This window comes from Sander lucioperca, chromosome 7 (assembly GCF_008315115.2).
Source record: "Sander lucioperca isolate FBNREF2018 chromosome 7, SLUC_FBN_1.2, whole genome shotgun sequence".
In the NCBI taxonomy this organism is placed as follows: domain Eukaryota; kingdom Metazoa; phylum Chordata; class Actinopteri; order Perciformes; family Percidae; genus Sander; species Sander lucioperca.
In genome coordinates, this window is record NC_050179.1 from 27,617,627 (window position 1) to 27,638,316 (window position 20,690).

The following is a 20,690-nucleotide window of genomic DNA, read 5'->3' on the forward strand; positions in this document are numbered from 1 at the left end:
TGCTTCCATAATAATACAGAAGTAGTATTCTGCCCTACAAAGGCAAAATACCTTAACTCGCCAGAGTGTGAAACTGAGAAAAATTACTTTAAAGTTATCTTAATGTCCTGACAATTGAGTTATAGGTATAATATTGTACTTTTCAGATTTTGTAGTGTATACCTGTATTAATCTATCTACAAAATTTTTTTTAACTCAAATTTGACCTTTGACCCTTTTTCGGAAGTTACTGTATTCTGCCTTAGCATTGCCCACAAAATGACAATCGGTCATACCAAGGCAAAAGACCTTAACCTCTATTTTATAGCACAATATGATAAAAATGGCTTCACATTTATCAACATCATATGAAAATGATATATCAATAAGTTTTTTCTGTATTTCATACTCATACTACCACACAGGCAATCGCATGATTGATTCACACACTCTGACAGCTTGAGCATGAGAGTGTTTTGATGTTTTGATGCATATAAAGCATGTTCTTCTGTTTCGATATGAGGCACTAATTTAGACTCATTGCAAGAATGAAGACGTGAACATAAAGAAGATGGCGTCATTCACGTGCATATTAAGTAGCCACGTTGGTTTGTTTTGATCTTATAATACATTCATAGATGCTCTGCAGAGAGGATGGTTAGTTCAGCCAGCAGTTAACTTCACAAGAATTTGTCCACATTTCAAGATTTGTGGCAAACTAAGATAAACAGTTAGACTACAAAACGACAGCTTTTGTTTTAGCTTGTTTGTCAAAATTCGCTATTTAGAGTAGAGAAGAGCTGTGTTTGTGTAAACAGCGCGGTGGAAGAGAGTGGACTGCACACAGACAGAGACTGAAATATATCGGTTCCTACATGTGTATGCCTTTAGTCAGGTGAGTGGGTATTGAAAGGTATTTACTTTTAGGTTTTACTGTAGCCTACTTACAGTAACGAGCGTAGCGGTATTTTTCCCAGTCAGGTACATGTGCTGCGCGTCAGCGTCGTCCTCTGCTGTGTGTGTGTGTGCGTGCGTGCGTATGTGTGTGTGTGTGTGTGCAGCGCGGGCAGCTCATTTACAGAGTACCTTAACCTAATTTGAGCATTCTGAAGCGCCATGAAACAAAGACAAAGAACTGTAACTGATGTTACGGTATTCTGCCTTGGCTTCTCTATGGCTTCTGAAGTTACGGCAAGAACAACACACAATTTTCTCCCCAAAACAATAAAATTGACTCAAGATATTTGTCCACATGATAATGCAGATCTTTAATATTCCAAAAATGACAATAACTCATTTTCGACCAAAATTGAGTTACAGTCTTTTCGCTTTGCACGGCAGTATTGCTTGGGTCCAACAAGTGCTACTGCATGTGTGTTTTTAAACTTTTCAGCCAATATTAAAGTGATAGTGGGTAGTTTCTGTCGCCCCCATTAAGGAATTCTAAGTAATGACAACAAAACTGTCGGTGCATCCACATGATACAAGCCTTCCGTGATCACGCACGCGCCCCTACCCCTCCTCCACGCAGTTGCTAGAAGCCAAGGAGGAAACAGAGGATTAAAAAAAACATGATGGACTCTTCAGAAGAGATAATTATCTTCACTCGAGTTTCTGTGCGGGAAAGTCACCGGACGCCACAATCTTCTGAACATAGTTATACTGAGAAACACAGAGAGAGTTGTGTGGAGCTGATAGTTTTAATTAGCTTTGTAGCAACTAATTTGGCAATGGCTTGAATGTAATGGACGTTCATTAATATCAAAACGTTACGCACTAAAGCTTTAATGTACATTTATCATATTACAATAATATAATGTATTATTTTATGTTTTGTAGCCTACCTGAATGGGATTAAAGTGTTGACAAATTCAACATTAAGGAAAATAAGCAAATAATAGGGAATATCACTTTCAAACTGCTGCATTCAAGAATTCGATCTGGCTTCTGTCCTTTTTTTTCCAGGATTATCACTCTGTGATAATTCAATAATCCTGTGAAAAAAACTTACGCCTGTGAATGTCTCTGGTCCTGTCGAAGGCAGAGTCACAGCAGAGTGGCGTTCGGGGCGAGCAAGAAGAGCTGGAGTATCCGGAGGACGAGCTGCTGTCTGTGGAGACGGGGTGATGGTGCAGCACAGCGTCCACCTCCACTCGCAGCTCTCCTGAAATACATTTCAATACACGGTAATGTTAGGCTCTCTTAACATTTTTTAATGCAGTGAAATAAGCATTGTGGCTGTTTCACAATCATACATCACAAATACAAATTAGGGCTGCACAATTAATCGCAATTTTATCAAAATCGCAATATTGACTAGTGCAATAGCCAAATCGCAGGGGGGCACATTATAGGGCTGGGTACCGAATTCAATACTTTTTAGGCATCGACTGAATTTCCTCTAAAGTATCGAGTATTCGAAAAATGCCTCGTTATTCAATACCCAATTTCAATACCTTAGGAGTAAATCTCATCAGCGTCAGTGAGCCAATCAGCACGCAGCATGCTTCTACCAAGATGTAATAATGCTGCTGATTGGCTGTCTAACGTTACACGTCGTAGAGACACGCAGGAAAAACTACGTTACTCACAGAGACGGGCTCACCTAGCAGGAGCTGAAAAATAAAAAGATTTGTACCGTAATGTGTAATGTTGTAATTGTTGTTGTTTTATAAAATTGGTATAAAAAAGTATCGGTTAGCCGGTATCGAAGTCACAGTACTGGTATCAATACCGGTATCAAAACATTTTGAACAATACCGAGCCCTAGCGTAATATCTGTTAAAGTGGACCTATTATATAGCATTTTCAGGTTCATATTTGTATTTCTACTGTGATTCTGCTAGAACATGCTTTAAAGCTATAGTACGTAGTTTCTGTCGCCCCCATTAGGAATTCTAAGTAATGACAACAACACTGTCGGCGCGTCCACATGATACAAGCCTTCCGTGATCGCGCATAGCCCCCCCACCCTCCTCCACGCAGTTGCTAGTAGCAAAGGAGGACATGGAGGATTAAAAAAACATGATGGAACATGAGGTTATTATCTTCTATCTGCGCGGGAAAGTCACCGGACGACACAGTCTTCTGAACATAGTTATACTCAGAAATACAGTGAGAGTTGTGTGAGTCTTAATTAGCTTTGTAGCAACTCATTTGGCAATGGCTTAAATGTAACGGACGTTCATTAATATCAAAAAGTTACGCACTAAAGCTTTAATGTTCAAAAAACACTTTATTTTTCTCATACTGCTCATGGCTGCTGCAACTGTATTCACCCTCTGTATGAGACGCTCTGTTGGAGCGCCTGTCTCTTTAAGCCCCCTCTTCCAAAAAAAAAGCCCAGTCTGCTCTGATTGGCCAGAGCATGTCCGCGAATCACTGTTGCTCCGCTGCATTGTTTCACTCCAGAGTCTGAGACTGACTGCAACGGAGTATATAGCAGGGCTTTGTACCGTGAAAAATCACCAATAAAGGCTTCTTTACCAAATATTACACAACCAGACATGTCCCAGCAGTAAAGTGACTTTATTTGAATTTGGGGAGACATGACCAGCATTGGCCGCCAAGATTACAGCTATCTGGCGTTAGCATGTAGCTACTGTAGTTAGCAGTGGACACTAATAGAATATAGCAGCACTTTCTACCATCAAACATCGCAGATAAAGGATTCTAAACCAAATACTACATAACCGGAAATGTTTCAGGAGTAACGTGACCCAGAATGGATCTTTTTCACAGCAGACATTTTGACTTGTCATGGTAGGAAAAGCACAGCTGAAATTGATAACCTTAACGATGGCTCAATTCCATCAAGTGTCCCAGTAAGCTATTTCAGTGAGTCAGCATGTACAATAGTAGCCTTGTGAGACCGTCCTGATCTCGCGAGCTCCAGTTTTCCACTCGCAGATCAGTCTGGCATCTTGAGATAGAGAAAATTTGGAGCCGTTCGCCAAACGACCGACCAATCAGCGTTGGTTTTGAGGCGGGTTTAGGTGTGACACAACAGTTGTTTAGAGTCTAAACAACTGTTGCGTCTCAGCTGATGATGAGCGTAGCTATCGCGCAAGTTTTATCCGAATTAGAAAGTATTCCTTCATTGAAAGAAGAGGAAAAAACGGCACTGGAGGCTTTTCTCAGAGGAAAAGATGTTTTTGCTCTTCTTCAGAAGTGTACCGTGAAAACTTGGTGGGGATTGTCGTTGATGAGGTTCATGTCACATACAAATGGTAAGCTTAAAAACATTAACGTTGCTACGTTACTTAACTTAATGTATGTTAAACGATGGCATTAGAAGAACCGCTAGGTACTTGAAGCCAAACTAACACTAGCTACACTAACTTAGCTAGCTTCACTAACTTAGCTAGCTTCGTTGATCTGATTGGTTGATTTGGCCCGTCTATCACCAACATAGGTGGTGATAGACAGATGGTTTATCCAATCAGCTAACCAGTATTTTCGCCCCTTCCCAAAAGTTCTCCAACGGAAAGTTCCCAGATGGATATGCCGAGCAAATGCGAAGCAATCCATCTGGCGGAGTCAGGTTAGCACAGTAGCAGGGCCTCTCCTAAGTGGAATGCAGCCATAATTAATGGTTTTGAATACACCTGTGCTTTTCCTACTATGTCAACATGTCTGCCGTGAAAAAGGTCTATTGGGGAGAATTTAACAACATTTGGCAACTAAGATGACATTACTGCCGTTAGCATGCAGCAACATAGGACAATGTTAACACCGCAGTAGCTTAAAAAAAACTCCAATAGTTCTTGCCTGGAGCAGATGACTAATCATAGAATACCGGCTTAGAATTGCGTAAGCCAAGAGTAAAAAAAACTGTTGAAACCAGGGCGTTCAGAACAGTTGGAAATCAGAAAGTTTTAGCTCACGGGGATTTCTTTAAAATACGTTTACCTCATTATTTTGTTTTGGCCACGTTTAACATGAAAATCCGACATTATAACATTATAGATATGACAGAAAATATGGAAAAGCCTAATAGTTAGAAAACCATTCTGAATTAAGTGTGATTAATGTAATGTAATTAAGTGTATTATTAATTAAGTGTGTTAAGTATTGGGCAGAGACATTCCGGCCTACAAATCGTATCCTACAGACTAAAGAAAAAAATCTTTCTTTGGTACAGATTGTCGCAAAAATCACACATCATTTTAATTTTTATCTTTTTCAATGAAAATGAGAATAATAATACAAAATGATCATTCCCTCCAATATTGTGAATCATATCCTTCAAAATAATCGCAATAAGATATTGTCCTCATATTGTGTAGCCCTAATAGAAATCCATACATTCACCCTGCCCAGGGCAAACACTGTCTAATACTGCTGGACACCAGAGCAAATAGACTTCACAGTTTAATTATAAGTCACATTTAAATGAATCAACTCATTTTGGGCCATTGGCGGCAAACTTTTTGCCTGGCCTCACATCTAAACATTGTAACCTTACATGTGAATCAAAGGCAAATAAGCAGTGATAGCCTGAGACAAACCAGCTTGGTTACCTGCAGTGGAGGTGGGATGTGTTGAGGGTCCCATGTGACTGGATGGCGTCACCCTGGCGATGCCGCTGCAGGGTCGCTTCTCCATCTTCATCTCCCTGCAGGGGACACACACAGGCAGAGAGGTCTGATGCATCTTGTGGTTCATCCTGTTTTGTGTAAATCACATTTACTTTTAGAAGCTTATTTTCAGCATAGATACAAGTGGGGCAATAACTTTATCAGATAGAGTTTTGCTGTTTTGAAAGACATGTTCATGTAATGGATGGACCTTTTCTTCTAGACTGGAACAGAACAAAAATGATGGCCCAAGGCATGTCGGAAACCTGTTTTGTAAATTTAAATTCTCTCAGTTTATGTCCAAGAGTTGAAGGGCAGCTTGTGTCCACCTATCGCCACCAGGGGGAGACATTATCCACTCAACGTGCTCCTCAGCATTCCAACTGCTCTTCTACAAACACATCTGCAAACCAGTTAAACCTGTCGCATGGAAAACCACTGCTTTTCATTGTCTTATTTAAGCACAAGCACACACACACACACACACACACACACACACACACACACACACCTGCCTAATGGAAACCTGTTGATAGTGGTGTTGGAAACATGATCAAGAGATAAAAAGAGCAGGTTCACATGAAGAACCCCGGTGTGTGTGTGTGTGCGTGTGCGTGCGTGTTTGTGTAAGTAAGAGAGTCAGAGCATGTGGACGCATTTGCTTGCAGGTCCATGTTTTTGCATGTGTTTCTGTGTGTTATCGCCTCCTAAGTATATCTAATCTCTCCGGCCCACTTTCAGCTGGTTAACCATTGATGCTTTGTGGACCGCTAATGCTGTATATTTACTGTCGAAATCAGCGGCTGATCGGTCGGTCTGTTAACCAATAATGGGACAAAGCATCTGCGAACTTCCCCGTGCACTGCCACAAAGATGTAAAGGGCAAAATAACGCCAGTGAGCATGTATGCTTATGTTTAAGTCACACCTCACTGCCTGAGGATAGCTACAGCATCACTCAACAGCACATCAACGCTGATGCATCCACACTGAGTTGGAGTAATAGAGTCAACAATTACTAGATAGTAAAAGCATAGTGACCTTGTTATTTGTACACCCTGTGACTATACAAATCACAACATGTAAACAGGAAAATGTTGGCGTTATTTTGTCACTTATTCGGGGCAGTAGGCTAGTTGGAACCGGTTACCTCCAGGATCTGTGCTAGGCTTAGCTAGCGCTGGGGGCGTCAGATAGAGTTACAAAACGCACGGAGATGAGAAGGGTATGTATCGACTTGTCTAACTCTGGGGGTTACTGTGAATAAGCTAAAGTCCCAATAAGTCGGCGTGTTCCTTTAATGGCCCTTAACTACCACATAATAACCAAAAAGTAGCAAAGTTATGCTTTGATACATCAATATTATTTGTGATTAGATATGCAGTATACTCTACTGACTTTTGTATCTCTAGTTGAGTCTTTTGTAGCTCTAGTTGAGTCTTGAGTTTCTTCTTTGCTCCTTGGGTCAGGTCGTACTTGTCCAGGTCCTCCTCTGTCAGCGCTAAAAACTGTAGGGAGCACAGGAAAAACAAATGTGTTGAAGATAAGCAGACATACTGATTTATTTCAGTGTAAAAAGCTTACATAACTTAGGGCTGCACAATTAATCGAACATTAATCACAATCACGATTTTGGCTTCCCACAATTAAAAGGACATGATCAACTGCTATATTGCAGTTTAAAATGAGTTCTCCGCTCATAGAAACTCCTGCTGCATATTAACCCTTGTGTTGTCTTCCCGTCCACCATGTACTTGTTATGGTCTGTTTTGCCTGTTTAGAAAGCATAAAGTAAAAAATGATCACCCACTTCCGTGTTACATCTCTGTAGCCAACTTCATTCCAACCTATTACCACTAGTTTTACACTTATTTTTGGAATTCATGGTCATTAAACCTGATTTATATGAAACCTATTTTCTGAGTTAAAACCCCTCAGATATTATGAATTATTTTGACTAATAGTTAAGATCTGAGGGAACGTGTGTTGCTGGATAATCACAGCCTTGATTCGTGTATGGAACCATCCGTGTTACTTTTGGGCAATTTGGTTGAAATAAACCCATATTTGTTATATAGAAACTTTTGAAAAAAATCAAAGTTGACCGAGGACATCATGAGGGTTAAATCAAGCCAGTGCTTCTGCCAGTGTAATGCAAGCCCGGCATCACACCAGGGCTAAATTGACTCCCTGCGGGTCTTAAGCATCGGGGATTTTAAAAGAAGTATTTTTAAGATGTTTTTTAAACTAAAATGTTGTACAAATAGCAAACTCCAGTCTAATTACAGTTATTATCCATCCATAAGCCCTGAAGCTAAGGACAACTTCGGCACAGACTCACTTAAGGTTGGCTGACCTTTAAGATGGACTAGCTATTCTCATTTTAGTGACAAGTCCCTCCTCTGAATTCTTTGCACAGCAGCACCCCCCCAGCAGTGTCTTAAAGTCTTATTTTGATGCAAAGATGTTTTAATTAGCAGAAATGTAGCACAACGTGGAAGTCAAAGCAGTGCTCTGTTGATTTAATCTTGGGTGTAAAGTTTTAGTAACAATTTCTTTTTTTCAAAGTTTGGCTTCTTGGAGATGCATTAAATTCAGGTGAAGAACAATCTTATTTTACGTCATACAGTATGTTGATGCAAAGATTTGCACATTAGAACGTAGCACAACATGTAAAAGTGAAAGCAGTGCTCTGTTTTTTAACATGGGAAAGTGTGATACAAATATTTTGTCCCTAAAATTAATGAAGAATCGTGATAAAACATCTTAATCTCAATATTGATCTAAGTAATTGTGTTATCATTTTGGTCATAATCGTGCAGCCCTAACATGACTACAGCTTGAAATACAGATTTTAGTGATTGATTGAGCAAACTTGTTGTGTCCTGTAAGGTATTCTGAATAAATAAATAAATAAATGACAGGATGGCATCTAAAGCTGACCCACCTCCTCCATGGTGAGCTGTTTGAAGACGGGGTAATACTTATGGAGCCGAAGCCTGCGGAGCCAGTCCAGGATGCCGTTCTGCTCCGGAGTGTTGGGCTGGCACTGGGATGGTGCCTGTGTATGGGACTGGGAACGAGACACGCAATGGGACTGGGGGTAGGAAAGGGACTGGGAATGTGAGTGGGACGTTGGATGGGAATGGGACAGGTGCAGGGACTGACTGCTGCTTTGTGGATGTAGGTGGTGCTGGGAGTATGAGTGGGACTGAGTGTATTGGGGATGTGGCTGGGAGGAGGGATCCCCTCCACCAGCCATGGAACACTGGGTGGGTAGGGCTGGCACAGGGGGAGGGAGGGAGGACAGCTGGGGGGAGTGCTGCGGAGGAGGAATGGAGGGAGGAAGAGGAGGAGGGAGGGAGGAGAGGTGAGGAAAGGGGCGAGTCATGACAGAGCTGTGGGTGCTGACGACGGGCTGGACGCTGGCCACTCTGTACACCGCCCTGACAGAGGAAATACAGTCAGAAGGGATGCTGATGATGATGATGATGGATGATAGAAAGACAAAGAAAGAAAACATCGAACCTGTTGGCTCCTCTGTACTGAACCATACAGCCAAGACCTGAGGGACAGAGTGAAAAAGACCTTTATTATCTTCACTGTCATCACCACCAAAGTGTTTTAAAAAAAAAAAAAACTCAAGTTATCAAGTGAGTAAAACCCATATCCTGCTTAGTTGAAATAAACACTTTTGCATTATCCAAAAGAAACAGTAAGACTTTGGTATCTTTTATTTACAGTACAATTGCTTTGGTTTTAGTTTTCACAACAATGAAAATGTGAAAAAAAAACTCTGAGCCTTGGCATCAATATCTCACACAGCACACAAAATAACATCTGGATCAAATGAGGTAATACATCGCACAGTGAGTTCATTAGAGCATGAAAACACTCAATGTTAAGCATGGGAATGTAATTGTTGCTACATTTTAAAATTAAAAAAAGGCCCGTATAAAATAATGCTATCAAACAGTAACTCATTCTTAGCAATGTCCTGTGTAATTCAAGTGCAATTCATGCAGAAGTCAGTATTTGAAATTATGCAGATGAATTTCTTAGAAAGAAAAATGGATTGAATATGCTGTATTACTGTAAATATTGAATAACATCTACAGTCAGACATTATCCTTCAGTATATCCTACATTCATACAAGTCAAAATCATTATTGGGATTGGATTTCACTGCATCAGTTTCATGTCACATTCTGTTTCGACCGTACTTGTACTGTAGGTTTACAGTTTTGATAACACACATTTTGCTTTAGGGTGCCAAGTTGCAGAAAGAACCAGAACAAGCACTCCTTTATTCCTCACTCTATATATTAGTTTATCCCCCCCACCACCACCACTTTGACATACATTCCTCACACTTTGACTGTGACCTCCACTCAACACAAACTGTGATAAAGGTTCCAGGATTTCCATATACCCACTTAAAAATTCCCAGTGAGATGCAACAACATACTTTCCATTATATTTTTGATATATTTTGAATTGTCATCAGTTTTTTTCTTCTTCGCATAGGCTAAATAAAGGTATTTCCACCGTAAATTGGTGCATAAAAGTGTATCCGAATGCAGGAAATTAAGTCTTTGACGCTCAAACCCAGACCCCCCACTATGATATGCCCCCCCTCCCCCAAAGGCAGATTCTGGCCCATATATATAGGCCAATATATTTATATACAGTACAATATACCCACTACAATAGATTAGACTACAGCGCTGCCCCCCACACGTATGTGTATGTGTGTGTGTGTGTGTGTGTGTGTGTGTGTGTGATGACCAACAGGTGTGTCAGATGTCTTGTTGATGATTACTGGAGGGTGACCTTACATATATTTTTTTATGATTTTGTGTTTTTATGTTGAGTGTTGGAGCAGGCAATGCAAGAAAAATGTGTGAACAGACAGTAAAGTTTTATCTTATATTATCTTCTGCGGGACACACACCCACGCTTTACTCTCCAGTCCTCAACCCCATGCAAAAAGATTCTCTCCCAGGTGTATTACAAGAGAGGACGAAGGTGGGATGTGGATGAGAACTTGTGGCCAAATACAGAAGACAGAGTTGACCAGCACTGTTGTATTTATCTATCTGTAGCTGCCCTATACAAGTATGCATAGTGAATATGTAGAGTTTTTATCGCATTACCGGAATGACTTTAGTTTAATTCTGTGCACATGGAATCACACTATGCAAAAAACAAACGGCAAAAGAAATAATGCATATTTAAGTGTATTGCAGCATTTATTCTGATTCATTGCTGTGACATATACTGTTAGGTAGCACAATCTGTACAATAAAGAAAGCCCTTATTTTTTCCTTTTCTCCTTCAACTACTGCTTTACATTTGAAATGTATGGTGGTGAAGATATTATTAGCAATACTGGTGCAATGCTGCTTACCCGGGTAATGTTGTTAAACTAAGAAAACATGCTTGCGAACACATTACATTGATACAGTGATATGTGCGCTTAGTAATGCACATCGACACTTATACACTAATATGAGGTGTCTGTATTCTGAAGGACTGAGCATGTGATTTAGTGTTTAGTGTAATTTTAAGTTAAGATGCAAAGACACTATACTGCTTACATAAGGGATTTTCATAAATATTTTATTACCAACTGCAAAATCTTAAATGCAAGGGGGTTTCTGCATGAGACACTTGAATGAGTCCTAATTTTAACCTTTAAAAATACAGTATGTCGGGGCATTTTGCAATGATGAAAGGTTTATCATTATATTATTAAGAGCTTGCAGACTCGGTCATTTTGTTCTTTTCTGAAAGCATTGTCTGCTGTGTGATATAAACCCATTACCCCTGTGTTAAGTGCAATAAATGTGATATTACAGCCCCATATCCGGCTTATGAAGAATGGACTGTGATATACTCTGGTGAGGGCAGAGCTCTGTGTTTGTTTGTGGAGGCAAATTACAGCATAGTCAGACATACTCATATTAATCTTGCTGCCCTGGGGTCTCCTGAGTCTGGCACATACACACACGCGCATACACACACACACACACACACACACACACACACACACACACACACACAGAGGTAGAAACACATGCAAAAGTACAAGCACACACAGATATACACTGCACCAACGGCTATAAATACTCTTTGGGATGAGGTGACAATCGCAGAATCAAACACACACACACACACACACACACACACACACACACACACACACACACACACACCAACATGAGGTCACCACACTCTAGGCTTCCCAACACAAACATGCCAGGCTGAATTCCCACATCAGACTAAAATAGACCCTGTTCGCTCCCTCCAACACCTCCAAAACACCAACTGAAAATCCTGCCTGCAGTCTCACCTCTCTTAGCGCTTCACTCCCACCAACCAAGACCTACACCCACGGCCTTGTCCTTTCTATTACCTCTTTTTCCACTCCCCTCACTCTCTTCTCCAACGGCAAAACTCAGACATGAATCTTTTATCTTGCCCGTCTTGCCCTGTCCCTCCTTGGCACCTTCTTTCCTTGCATCTAAGAATAGTTTTACAGTATATCCCTGCTGCCCTCTTTAGATACTTACTGATTTATAGACTCACACATTCCCAGCCACACATTCATGACATCCGCAGTATGATTCTGATGTTTTAATGCTACATGTAGTCTCCTATTTTTCTGCATTCAAAAAAGAAGACAGCAGAAATGACATGAAATCCAAATTAGAAAATCATTGACAATGAAACAAAAAACTTACTAGAGCTGGAGGTGAACGGGCAGGTTGGGGCTACAGGAGCCGTAGGAAGGGAGGAGGGTAATGGAGGAAGGGGGGAGGGGAGCGAGGCAGGACAGTTGGGTGAGAGAGGCCTGGTGGAGGTGAAGAACAGCTGGACACTGTGGTGCTGGAGGACAGGACATGGCAGCGCTGTCAGACACCTGGGCGCAGGCAGAGATAGAGGACAGCAGGGGGACAGACAGGAAGTCAGACAGACAGACACAGGGACACAGGGAAAGCCAACTGGATTTAAAAGCTACAGGAGGAGATGCTACATCACATGCTATTACACAGTAACTTTTTCACCACACCTGATCAATACCTTTCATATGAAGTAATTGTCTTTCACAATGTAATGTTCACAATACTTTTGATATGCTTGTCTTCTGATTAGCATACACATTTCACCAACATTTAATCCAACTGCTCCTAACCCTCTGGGGGGAATTTTTTACATTTCTTTTTAAATTCACATTTTAAGGATATTTGCATTTAACCAGATACCCATGTTTTTCAACAAGAACAAACTCAGCTTTCTGTAAAGGAGGCCCAAATTTTTTCCAGAGCAATGTTTAAAGAGATAATTTGGACCTAAACTCAATTATTTTGGTGCTTGAAATGAGTTTACAAAAGTCTTGGGTTCACAAAAGTAGCGTAATATCTGAATAAAATAGTAAATAAATGTCTAAAATGAAATTTTGAAATATCACTTTTTTGAGTAGGACTGTTGTCAAACATCGCTTGGACTCGCCAGTGGGTCTTTTGTCCTAAGAGGGTTAATGGTTAACTGAACCGTTTGGTAAACCTATAGATTTTAAATTGGTTTGTCAGCTGTAAAATGTAACGTGTGTTTGTTTGAACATCTAAATTACATGTAACCACACATAATCAATACTCGTTATTGCTTATTGATTTCAGCTAGTGGTAACCACAATTGGTCACTCTATTCATAGGTGTACCCCCCCAATAACAAAACTGGCCAGTGCAACCCACCCCAAAAACCTATTATAATTTACTTCACATAAATACAGACAGACATTTGCACCATACATTGTTGCAGAAAAATTCACCAGAATGCAGAAAATGAAGTGGTTGACGCTCACAATTTCAATTTTGCCCTGGTCAGTTTTGATTATTGGGGGGGTTGTAACCCCCCAATCTCCCCTGTTAATTACGCCTATGCTCCACGTACGTTAGAGCTGTCAGTCTTCCTCTATAATACCATTCGAATTTCATTTGTTATTTTTTTAAATATTCAAATAATATTAAAATATTTAATGCTTAAATGAAGCCTGTTATTAATATGTACTACACTACTCAGGTTTATGCATTGTCACTGTCACTATATGCATGTGGTTGTTGTTACACATTTTGTCCACTAGAGGGACTTCTAACATTAGCCTGGCCAGAGCATGGATGTATTAAGAGAACTGGATACAGCGTTCGGCGGGAAGCCCCGTTCATTCCAGTGAGAGTGCTCAAAAGCGCATAAAGCAATCATGGAGCTCGGATCTTCCGCGTTGACTGGCCCATTACGTCACAATGGACATGCGCACTAGCAACAGTTTGTTTGTGTTGTCCTAGCAACCGGTAGCAACATGCTCGTTCATGAGCTTCTCTCTTACAAGTGGCGAACTCATGAACTCGCCGTTTCATTGTATAAAATATTCACTAACGTTAAACATTGTGTTTTCGTTGTTTCTGATCGTTTACATGCTTATCTAAATAAACTAAGGATGTATTTAGACAACCAAGGAGATGTAATTATTATGTTGTGCTACTAGCTAGCTACTAACTAGCGCTAGCTACTAAGGTTAGCCTGCAGTTTCGTGAACAGAGCTTCTCTTAAAGGACAATTCCGGCGCAAAACGAACATAGGGGTTAATAACGGATGTGTACCCACTCTGTCGTTCTCTGGGACATGTTTTCATGCTAACTGATTGTGTTTGTAGCTTGAACGAAGCTAGCGCGGACCGCTGGTTAGCTTACAACGCTAGTATTCGGGGCACAGGGAAAGTAAAAACATAATTTCATCTCTCATCCACGTTACAGGCTTTACAGCATACATACCATGGATGTACTAATAGAACACATGATTAATTACAACCATTAGCGTTAGTATTATCCATTATTACAGCTACAGGACCTCGGGAGAACAGTCATATGAGCATGCGCAGTGCAGTAACTGTACTATGCTTAGCTTGTAGGTGGTAGCTCAAGCTTGACATGCTTCGGTGATATTTTAATTCGGCTTTACACAATGTGCATATGACTTTCGACTTCTGAGACGTCTGGGAGTTTTGGAAAATAAAAAGCGCCATTCAGAACTGCTGTCTTTCTCCATCATGCCTGCAGCAGTAGGATGTGTTACGAGGAAGTATGGCAGCTTGATGATAAGTAAAGGTGCGGCAAAGGGTCAAAATAGTAGCCTGTTAGGCACGACACGAAGCATGCGATTAAAAAAAATGAACGCGTTATGCTCGGCCCTTAATCGCATCGCGATTAACGCGTTAATGCTGACAGCCCTATTTTAAAGTCATGTTAAAACAATTTACCATCCTTCCGATTTCCAGCCACAGCCTGTCACTCCCCCTGTACTAATGTTACTCGGTACATAACGTTAGCTCACAATGCCTTGTGTTTCTCACTCCCGTAACTTTTTGTTCATCAGACGTGACTTGAGAAGAGTAAGATTAACTAACGTTAGCCAACCTATTTATAAAAAAAAAAAAATCACATTTAAATAGTAATTTCAGCATTCGAATAGTATTGATTTTTTTTACTATTTGAATTATATTCGACTTTCAGAATTCGTTCCAACAGCCCTAACGTACGTACCCACGGCGTCAATTTAACTCAGAAGCATAAAATCCGCCTTAATAGGTGAAGGCAGTAACGCACTAAGAAAAGCAGAAATGCACCAACAAAATACTGTGAAGAAGAAGACTTTTGGCAAGCAAACAGATTGAAACACTCCAGGGTTTAAATTATTCAATTATTATTTAACGCGATAAGTCATTGATTTTTGGAAAGACGTTGCATTTATTGAAGTTAAAAAACAGTGAAACAGTTGAACAAATCAACAGTGGAAACACCCTGAACTGTCGCATTTCCTTTATACTTTTCCTGTTTTAACGTTATTTATTTTTCATTCAGAACACAAGACAAAATAAGAGTTTACTTGCAAAACATAATCTGCAAAAGAATCGTTTTTCTCGAGTACTCTGTTTTTGTGATCGTTAGGAGCCAAAAATCTTAATAACGATTAAAATCGTATTAATTGCACAGCCATACTGTTAACTCTTTCTGGAAGAGTTCAATCAAATTCCCTTGATTTCCTCTGCTGGAACACACTTCTCCATGATGAGACAGAAACAACACTTTTCAAGAGCAAAAATAAACAGAAAGTGCTATGGAACTCACCTGGCGTCCAGCTCTATGGACTGAGGGAGGAATTTCTCCACTCCGTCATCAGGAAATGCTTGTGACAGCTTAGAGAAGAAGAAAAAAACACATACTAAACTAAGCACATTATGTTATTACATTCCCATGCTGATGATCCCGAGCAATTCATCCCTATAAAACCTGACTGTTGGCTCAATACTTCATGTAATTAAGACCAAATGTCTGTTTACAATAATTAAATCAGAAACAGAGGGGAAGTAGAGCTGGGCGATACGGAGAAAATTAAATGTCATGATATTTTTGACCAAATATCTCGATGTTGATATTGCGACAATATTGTAGTGTTGACTATTGGTGCCTTCACAAAACATTTACGCAATGAGATTTTTGATAAGTGATTGATTCATTAATTTAATTATTTAGAATTGTATAGGCCCTTTACACTTGTAAAAGGTCAATCTGTAGAATAAACAGTACTGAAGACATTTTACTATTCTCTCAACCTGAGATTATTATTATCAATTAGGGAATGTGTAGTCTATATCCACAACGTTCCACTTCCGGGATTGCTCCGGAGCCTCCGGCAATCCCGCTGGATGTCCTTCTTTTCAGCCGGATGTCCGTTTCCTTTCCTACGCTTTCTTTGTGTTGTAATTTTAAACTCTGGTGGATTTATGAGGACTATGGTTAACTGCTCCTCAGATCTCTGCAGGGTTAAGTCCAGACAGCTAGCTAGACTATCTGTCCAATCTGAGTTTTCTGTTGCACGACTAAAACAACTTTTGAACATACACGTGTTCCACCAAAACAAGTTCCTCACCGAGGCTATTTTGCGGCGACAAACTATACGATTATCCTGTCAACGATTCGAATCGATTTGATATCACAATCCTTCACCCCCTTTTTATTATATATGCTTTTAAAAAAGACAAAACAGCCACCGGAAAATCAACAAACAACATCAGTATATCAAGCTATAATCGATTATGGTCTGTCACTGCATCGATGCAGAATCATCCATGTCCGCATCGCGATGTATCGATGCAATGATTCATTTCAACACCCCTAGCGCTTAGCGCCGCCCCTAACGATTGTGATTGGTTTAAAGAAATGCCAATAAACCAGAGCACGTTTTTCTCCCATCTTGGAATGCTGTGTGGACTTGCCAGACCCTCCTCCACAGGGCTGTGGAGGAAGGTCGTGCAAAGCCAGACTAGGGAATGTGTGTTACCGTGATGGTCCTGACCTGGCTCAGCAGCTCTGTCACCTCCTGCCGAGTTCTGACAACGGATGACACAAACCCATCTGACCAGCTGGCCTGGAGGAGGGAGGATGAGGAGAAGGAGAAGGTGGAGGTGATGGAGTAGAGGAAGTAGAAAACCAAGTGAAAGGAAACGGTGAACACATGAAGAGATGAACGCAGAGCATTTGGAAAAGTGAGCAGGCGTCTGTGTGTAGACTGCACCCACCTCGAACACATATTCACTAGTGTCTTCAGACGTGTGTGTCACTCCTCTCAGCACCACCCTCTCAATCACCACTGAAAGAAGCACATGATTGGTTCACACATAATTGGCCACACTTCGCAAGTTTAAGACAGTTGCTTTAACACACGTGTCAAACTCAAGGCACGGGGGCCAAATCCAGCCCCCTCGCAAATTTTGATCCTGCCCACATATCAATTTAGGTTGACAATAGATTTTGGCCCGCCTAGATGTGAGCCAAACCAAAAAGACGGGAAACTGTTTTTCAGACTGCAGTTATGCGACACTTAAAGCAGAATTTGGCAGATTTGCCGACTTTGACACTCAGAAATTCCCACAGAACCAGAGAGTTTACATATTCAGGCTGTGAAACAGGTTGTTGTAAAAAATGTAATCATTGTTTTGCTTGATTTGCTAAACTCTATAATGGCTAAGGAACTTTTTAGGGCTTTATGTCGACCAAACTGTAAGGGAGAAAGCTACACGAGACACGAATAATACAGTCTAAGGTATTAGACTTTTTCGGTTGAATAAAAGCATGTCAAACATGTCTGGCCCTTAATGCCAATCTCATTTTCCAGTGAAGCCCTTGGTGAAGTTGAATTTGACACCCCTGGTTAAACACATCATCATCATCATCATTTAAAGTTGAAATAGCCAGGAGGAATTTAAACTTATATGAGGACAAAACTAGTAAGTTACAAGTGAAGTAGTTTAATCATGTCATCAGGTGTAACTGCACTGACTGCAGTGGTGGAATGTAACTAAGTACACTTACTCAAGTACTGTATTTTGTACAAATTTTAAGGGTACTTGTACTTTACATGAGTCTTTTCTTTTCATGCCACTTTCTACTTCATTACATTTCAGAGAGAACTATTGTACTTTTTACTCCACTACAAATATTATATTTTATTAGAAATTAAACTACCCAACAATATAACGGCCTACAAGTAGAGTACAGCTGAAATGATTAACCGATTAAACTAGGACTGTCAGCGTTAACGCGTTAAGCGCCACGCGATTAAGGGCCGACGCGACGCGATCAATTCTTTTTTAATCGCATTAATTGCATGCCGGCATTTATTAATTTATTTTACACTTCACTCGGCTTTGCGTCATGCCTAACAGGCTACTATTTTGACCCTTTGCAGCACCGTTACTTATCATTAAGCTGCCACTTCCTCATAACACATCCTGCTGCTGCAGGCTGCAGGCATGATGGAAAGACAGCAGCAATGAAATCCTGAATGGCGCTTTTTATTTTCCAAAACTCCCAGACGGCTCGTAGACAGGTCGAAAGCCATATGCACATTGTGTAAAGCCGAATTAAAATATCACCGAAGCACGTCAAGCTTGAGCTACCACCTACGAAGCTAAGCACACTGTGGATGAAACCAAATCCCAAAAAATTACTACAGCTCTTGCGAAACGGGTGGCAACTAACTGCAGACCTGTCAGCATTGTAGAGGACTCGGGTCTTAAAGACGTACTAGGGTTGGCATGTTCTGACCTGTCTCGTTGCCGTCGAGGGGGAGAGTAGTTTTCACGGATACACAGCCTGTATGACACGGAGAAAGCAGCCCAACTGGAACAGCTGCAAAGTGCTGCAAACACTGTCTCATTAACCAGTGATCACTGGACGTCAGTGAGTAATCAACATTATTTAGGAGTTACTAAACAGTATATTGACTCTAGTAAGGATAGGGATTTTTAGTTTTTCAGTTAGGTACTTGGAGGAATTGTGCAATAATGACAGATTCACACATTTTTCTTTTGTTTACAGTAAATAAATAATTACAAATCTTAAAATCATATATCATAAAAAGTTCATAAAGTAACTTTGCATTCATTTGATTCCCAATCAAGATACACTGGTAAAAACTGCTTTCGATTGTTAATATGTACTTAATACATAAGTTAATACTTAACTTAATATTTCTGAAATGCAAAATACGGGTGTAAGACTTGAGCCACTTTAAACAGGAGAAGATCCTTTCTACACCTGCAGATGTAGCTCCAATTATTGCCACTAATTAGAACAAGTTTGTAAAGCTGAGGAATTGCACTGTCCAACTCCATGTCTTTAAGGAACACCAAGTAATCACACAGCTTTCCCATGTTACAAAAATAAGCATCTTAACTTAAGATGCTTATACTGTATGCAGTTACAGCTAAGAAAGAAAGTCTCTAGTGGTGTAAAAGTCATTTGCACTCCTCGCCACTAGGTGGCGACATTGACCAGTAAATGGCAGAGTGAACTCTAAGGGAAAAACAGAACTAGCGTGAATTCTCCTAGTTTTGGAAAAGCTTCTGTTGATGTCGGCAGCCATTACGCTAGTAGAAACTACAGTGCAACTAAATGTCTTTCTTCCGTTAATTACAGGTAAATAAGCAATTGGCTAGCAATTTCGCCAAGCAAATACCAAGAAATATGTTGCTGCAGTTTGTCTTTCGACTACACTTCCACGATGGGACTGAGCTTGAATAGCTTCGGCGACTTTTTATAGTACAAAATCGCTGTCAATCAAAAGAAGATGCAGTCTTTCGACAGACCCTCCAATCATCACGCAGAAGCCCGGAGTCCAGGCCAGCCCACTCCTCCATTCACCCCCAGAGACACTGAGCGTCCGTGGGCGGGACATAATCGCAGCATTTATCCAATGACTGTCTAGTTTCGAAGCACTGAAAAAAAACGGTTCAAAGCAGCCCCAATGAAGTCCATGGATGCTAGGCTTCAACAGGGAAATGCATTGTGACGCTACGCGAATGTATGAGAAGGCAATTGAGTCAGACCTACTATATGTAGCTGATTGTGAACAAACTCGTCTTCGAGATGAATGTGTTCTAATGCATTTTTAGTCAATAAAATGTTAACACAATAGTACATATTTGACCATTAATTTTTTGACATTTTAGGGGAAGCCGAGCTTCCCTTGCAGTCTTAAAGAAATCACCTCTGGTATCAGTACTTTTACTTAAGTAAAGGATCTGAATACTTCTTCCACCACTGACTGACGGTGATGTGAATTGGCCAGTCACCTGCACTGTTGATGCACTAAAGTTTTAGCCCCATAGCACAAAATGACTGTAGTTCATAAGGTTGGTGGGATTGCTGACCACTCCATAACTCCATGTTGGTTGCTTCTCCAGATACTGAGATGTCATTCCTGTATTATGTTGCAAAACAACTCTTCTTCCCCAACTAAATGCATTTTAACTGCTCAAAGATAGTGTGTCCTCTATTTTTTGAGCAGTTAAAATGCATGTAATGCAATGGGTGGGTAGCTGGTATAGCAAGACATGTAGTTCTGAAGTCAAAGAGCTCTCAAATGATATCACATAACAGTGATATTATTACAGAATGCATCCTGCACTGTGGAAAACAACCTATTCACCAGACCTTTTTATATAATTCTAAATGTCATTAGCTAGCTCACTACTCACTGTTGTCACAATAAGTCTTTTTGTAATGTTACC

At 40.4% G+C, this 20,690-nt stretch overlaps 1 protein-coding gene across 6 annotated transcripts in view; it reads right to left on the reverse strand.

Moving 5' to 3' along the window:
- The window catches only part of zcchc14 (zinc finger, CCHC domain containing 14), a 55,773-nt gene that overhangs the window by 11,616 nt on the left and 23,467 nt on the right, over window positions 1–20,690 (reverse strand). For 2 of the 6 annotated variants that reach the window (XM_036002708.1, XM_031310153.2), the window contains 9 exons: window positions 17,196–17,266; window positions 16,973–17,044; window positions 15,745–15,812; window positions 12,304–12,482; window positions 9,086–9,122; window positions 8,505–9,003; window positions 6,956–7,065; window positions 5,502–5,647; window positions 1,991–2,143 (listed from right to left, as the gene is read on the reverse strand). In XM_036002708.1, coding sequence (XP_035858601.1) covers window positions 1,991–2,143; window positions 5,502–5,647; window positions 6,956–7,065; window positions 8,505–9,003; window positions 9,086–9,122; window positions 12,304–12,482; window positions 15,745–15,812; window positions 16,973–17,044; window positions 17,196–17,266 — 1,335 coding nt within the window. The remainder of the gene's footprint in view (window positions 1–1,990; window positions 2,144–5,501; window positions 5,648–6,955; window positions 7,066–8,504; window positions 9,004–9,085; window positions 9,123–12,303; window positions 12,483–15,744; window positions 15,813–16,972; window positions 17,045–17,195; window positions 17,267–20,690) is intronic. The other 4 variants (XM_031310161.2, XM_031310166.2, XM_036002707.1 and 1 more) reach the window with 4 other exon arrangements.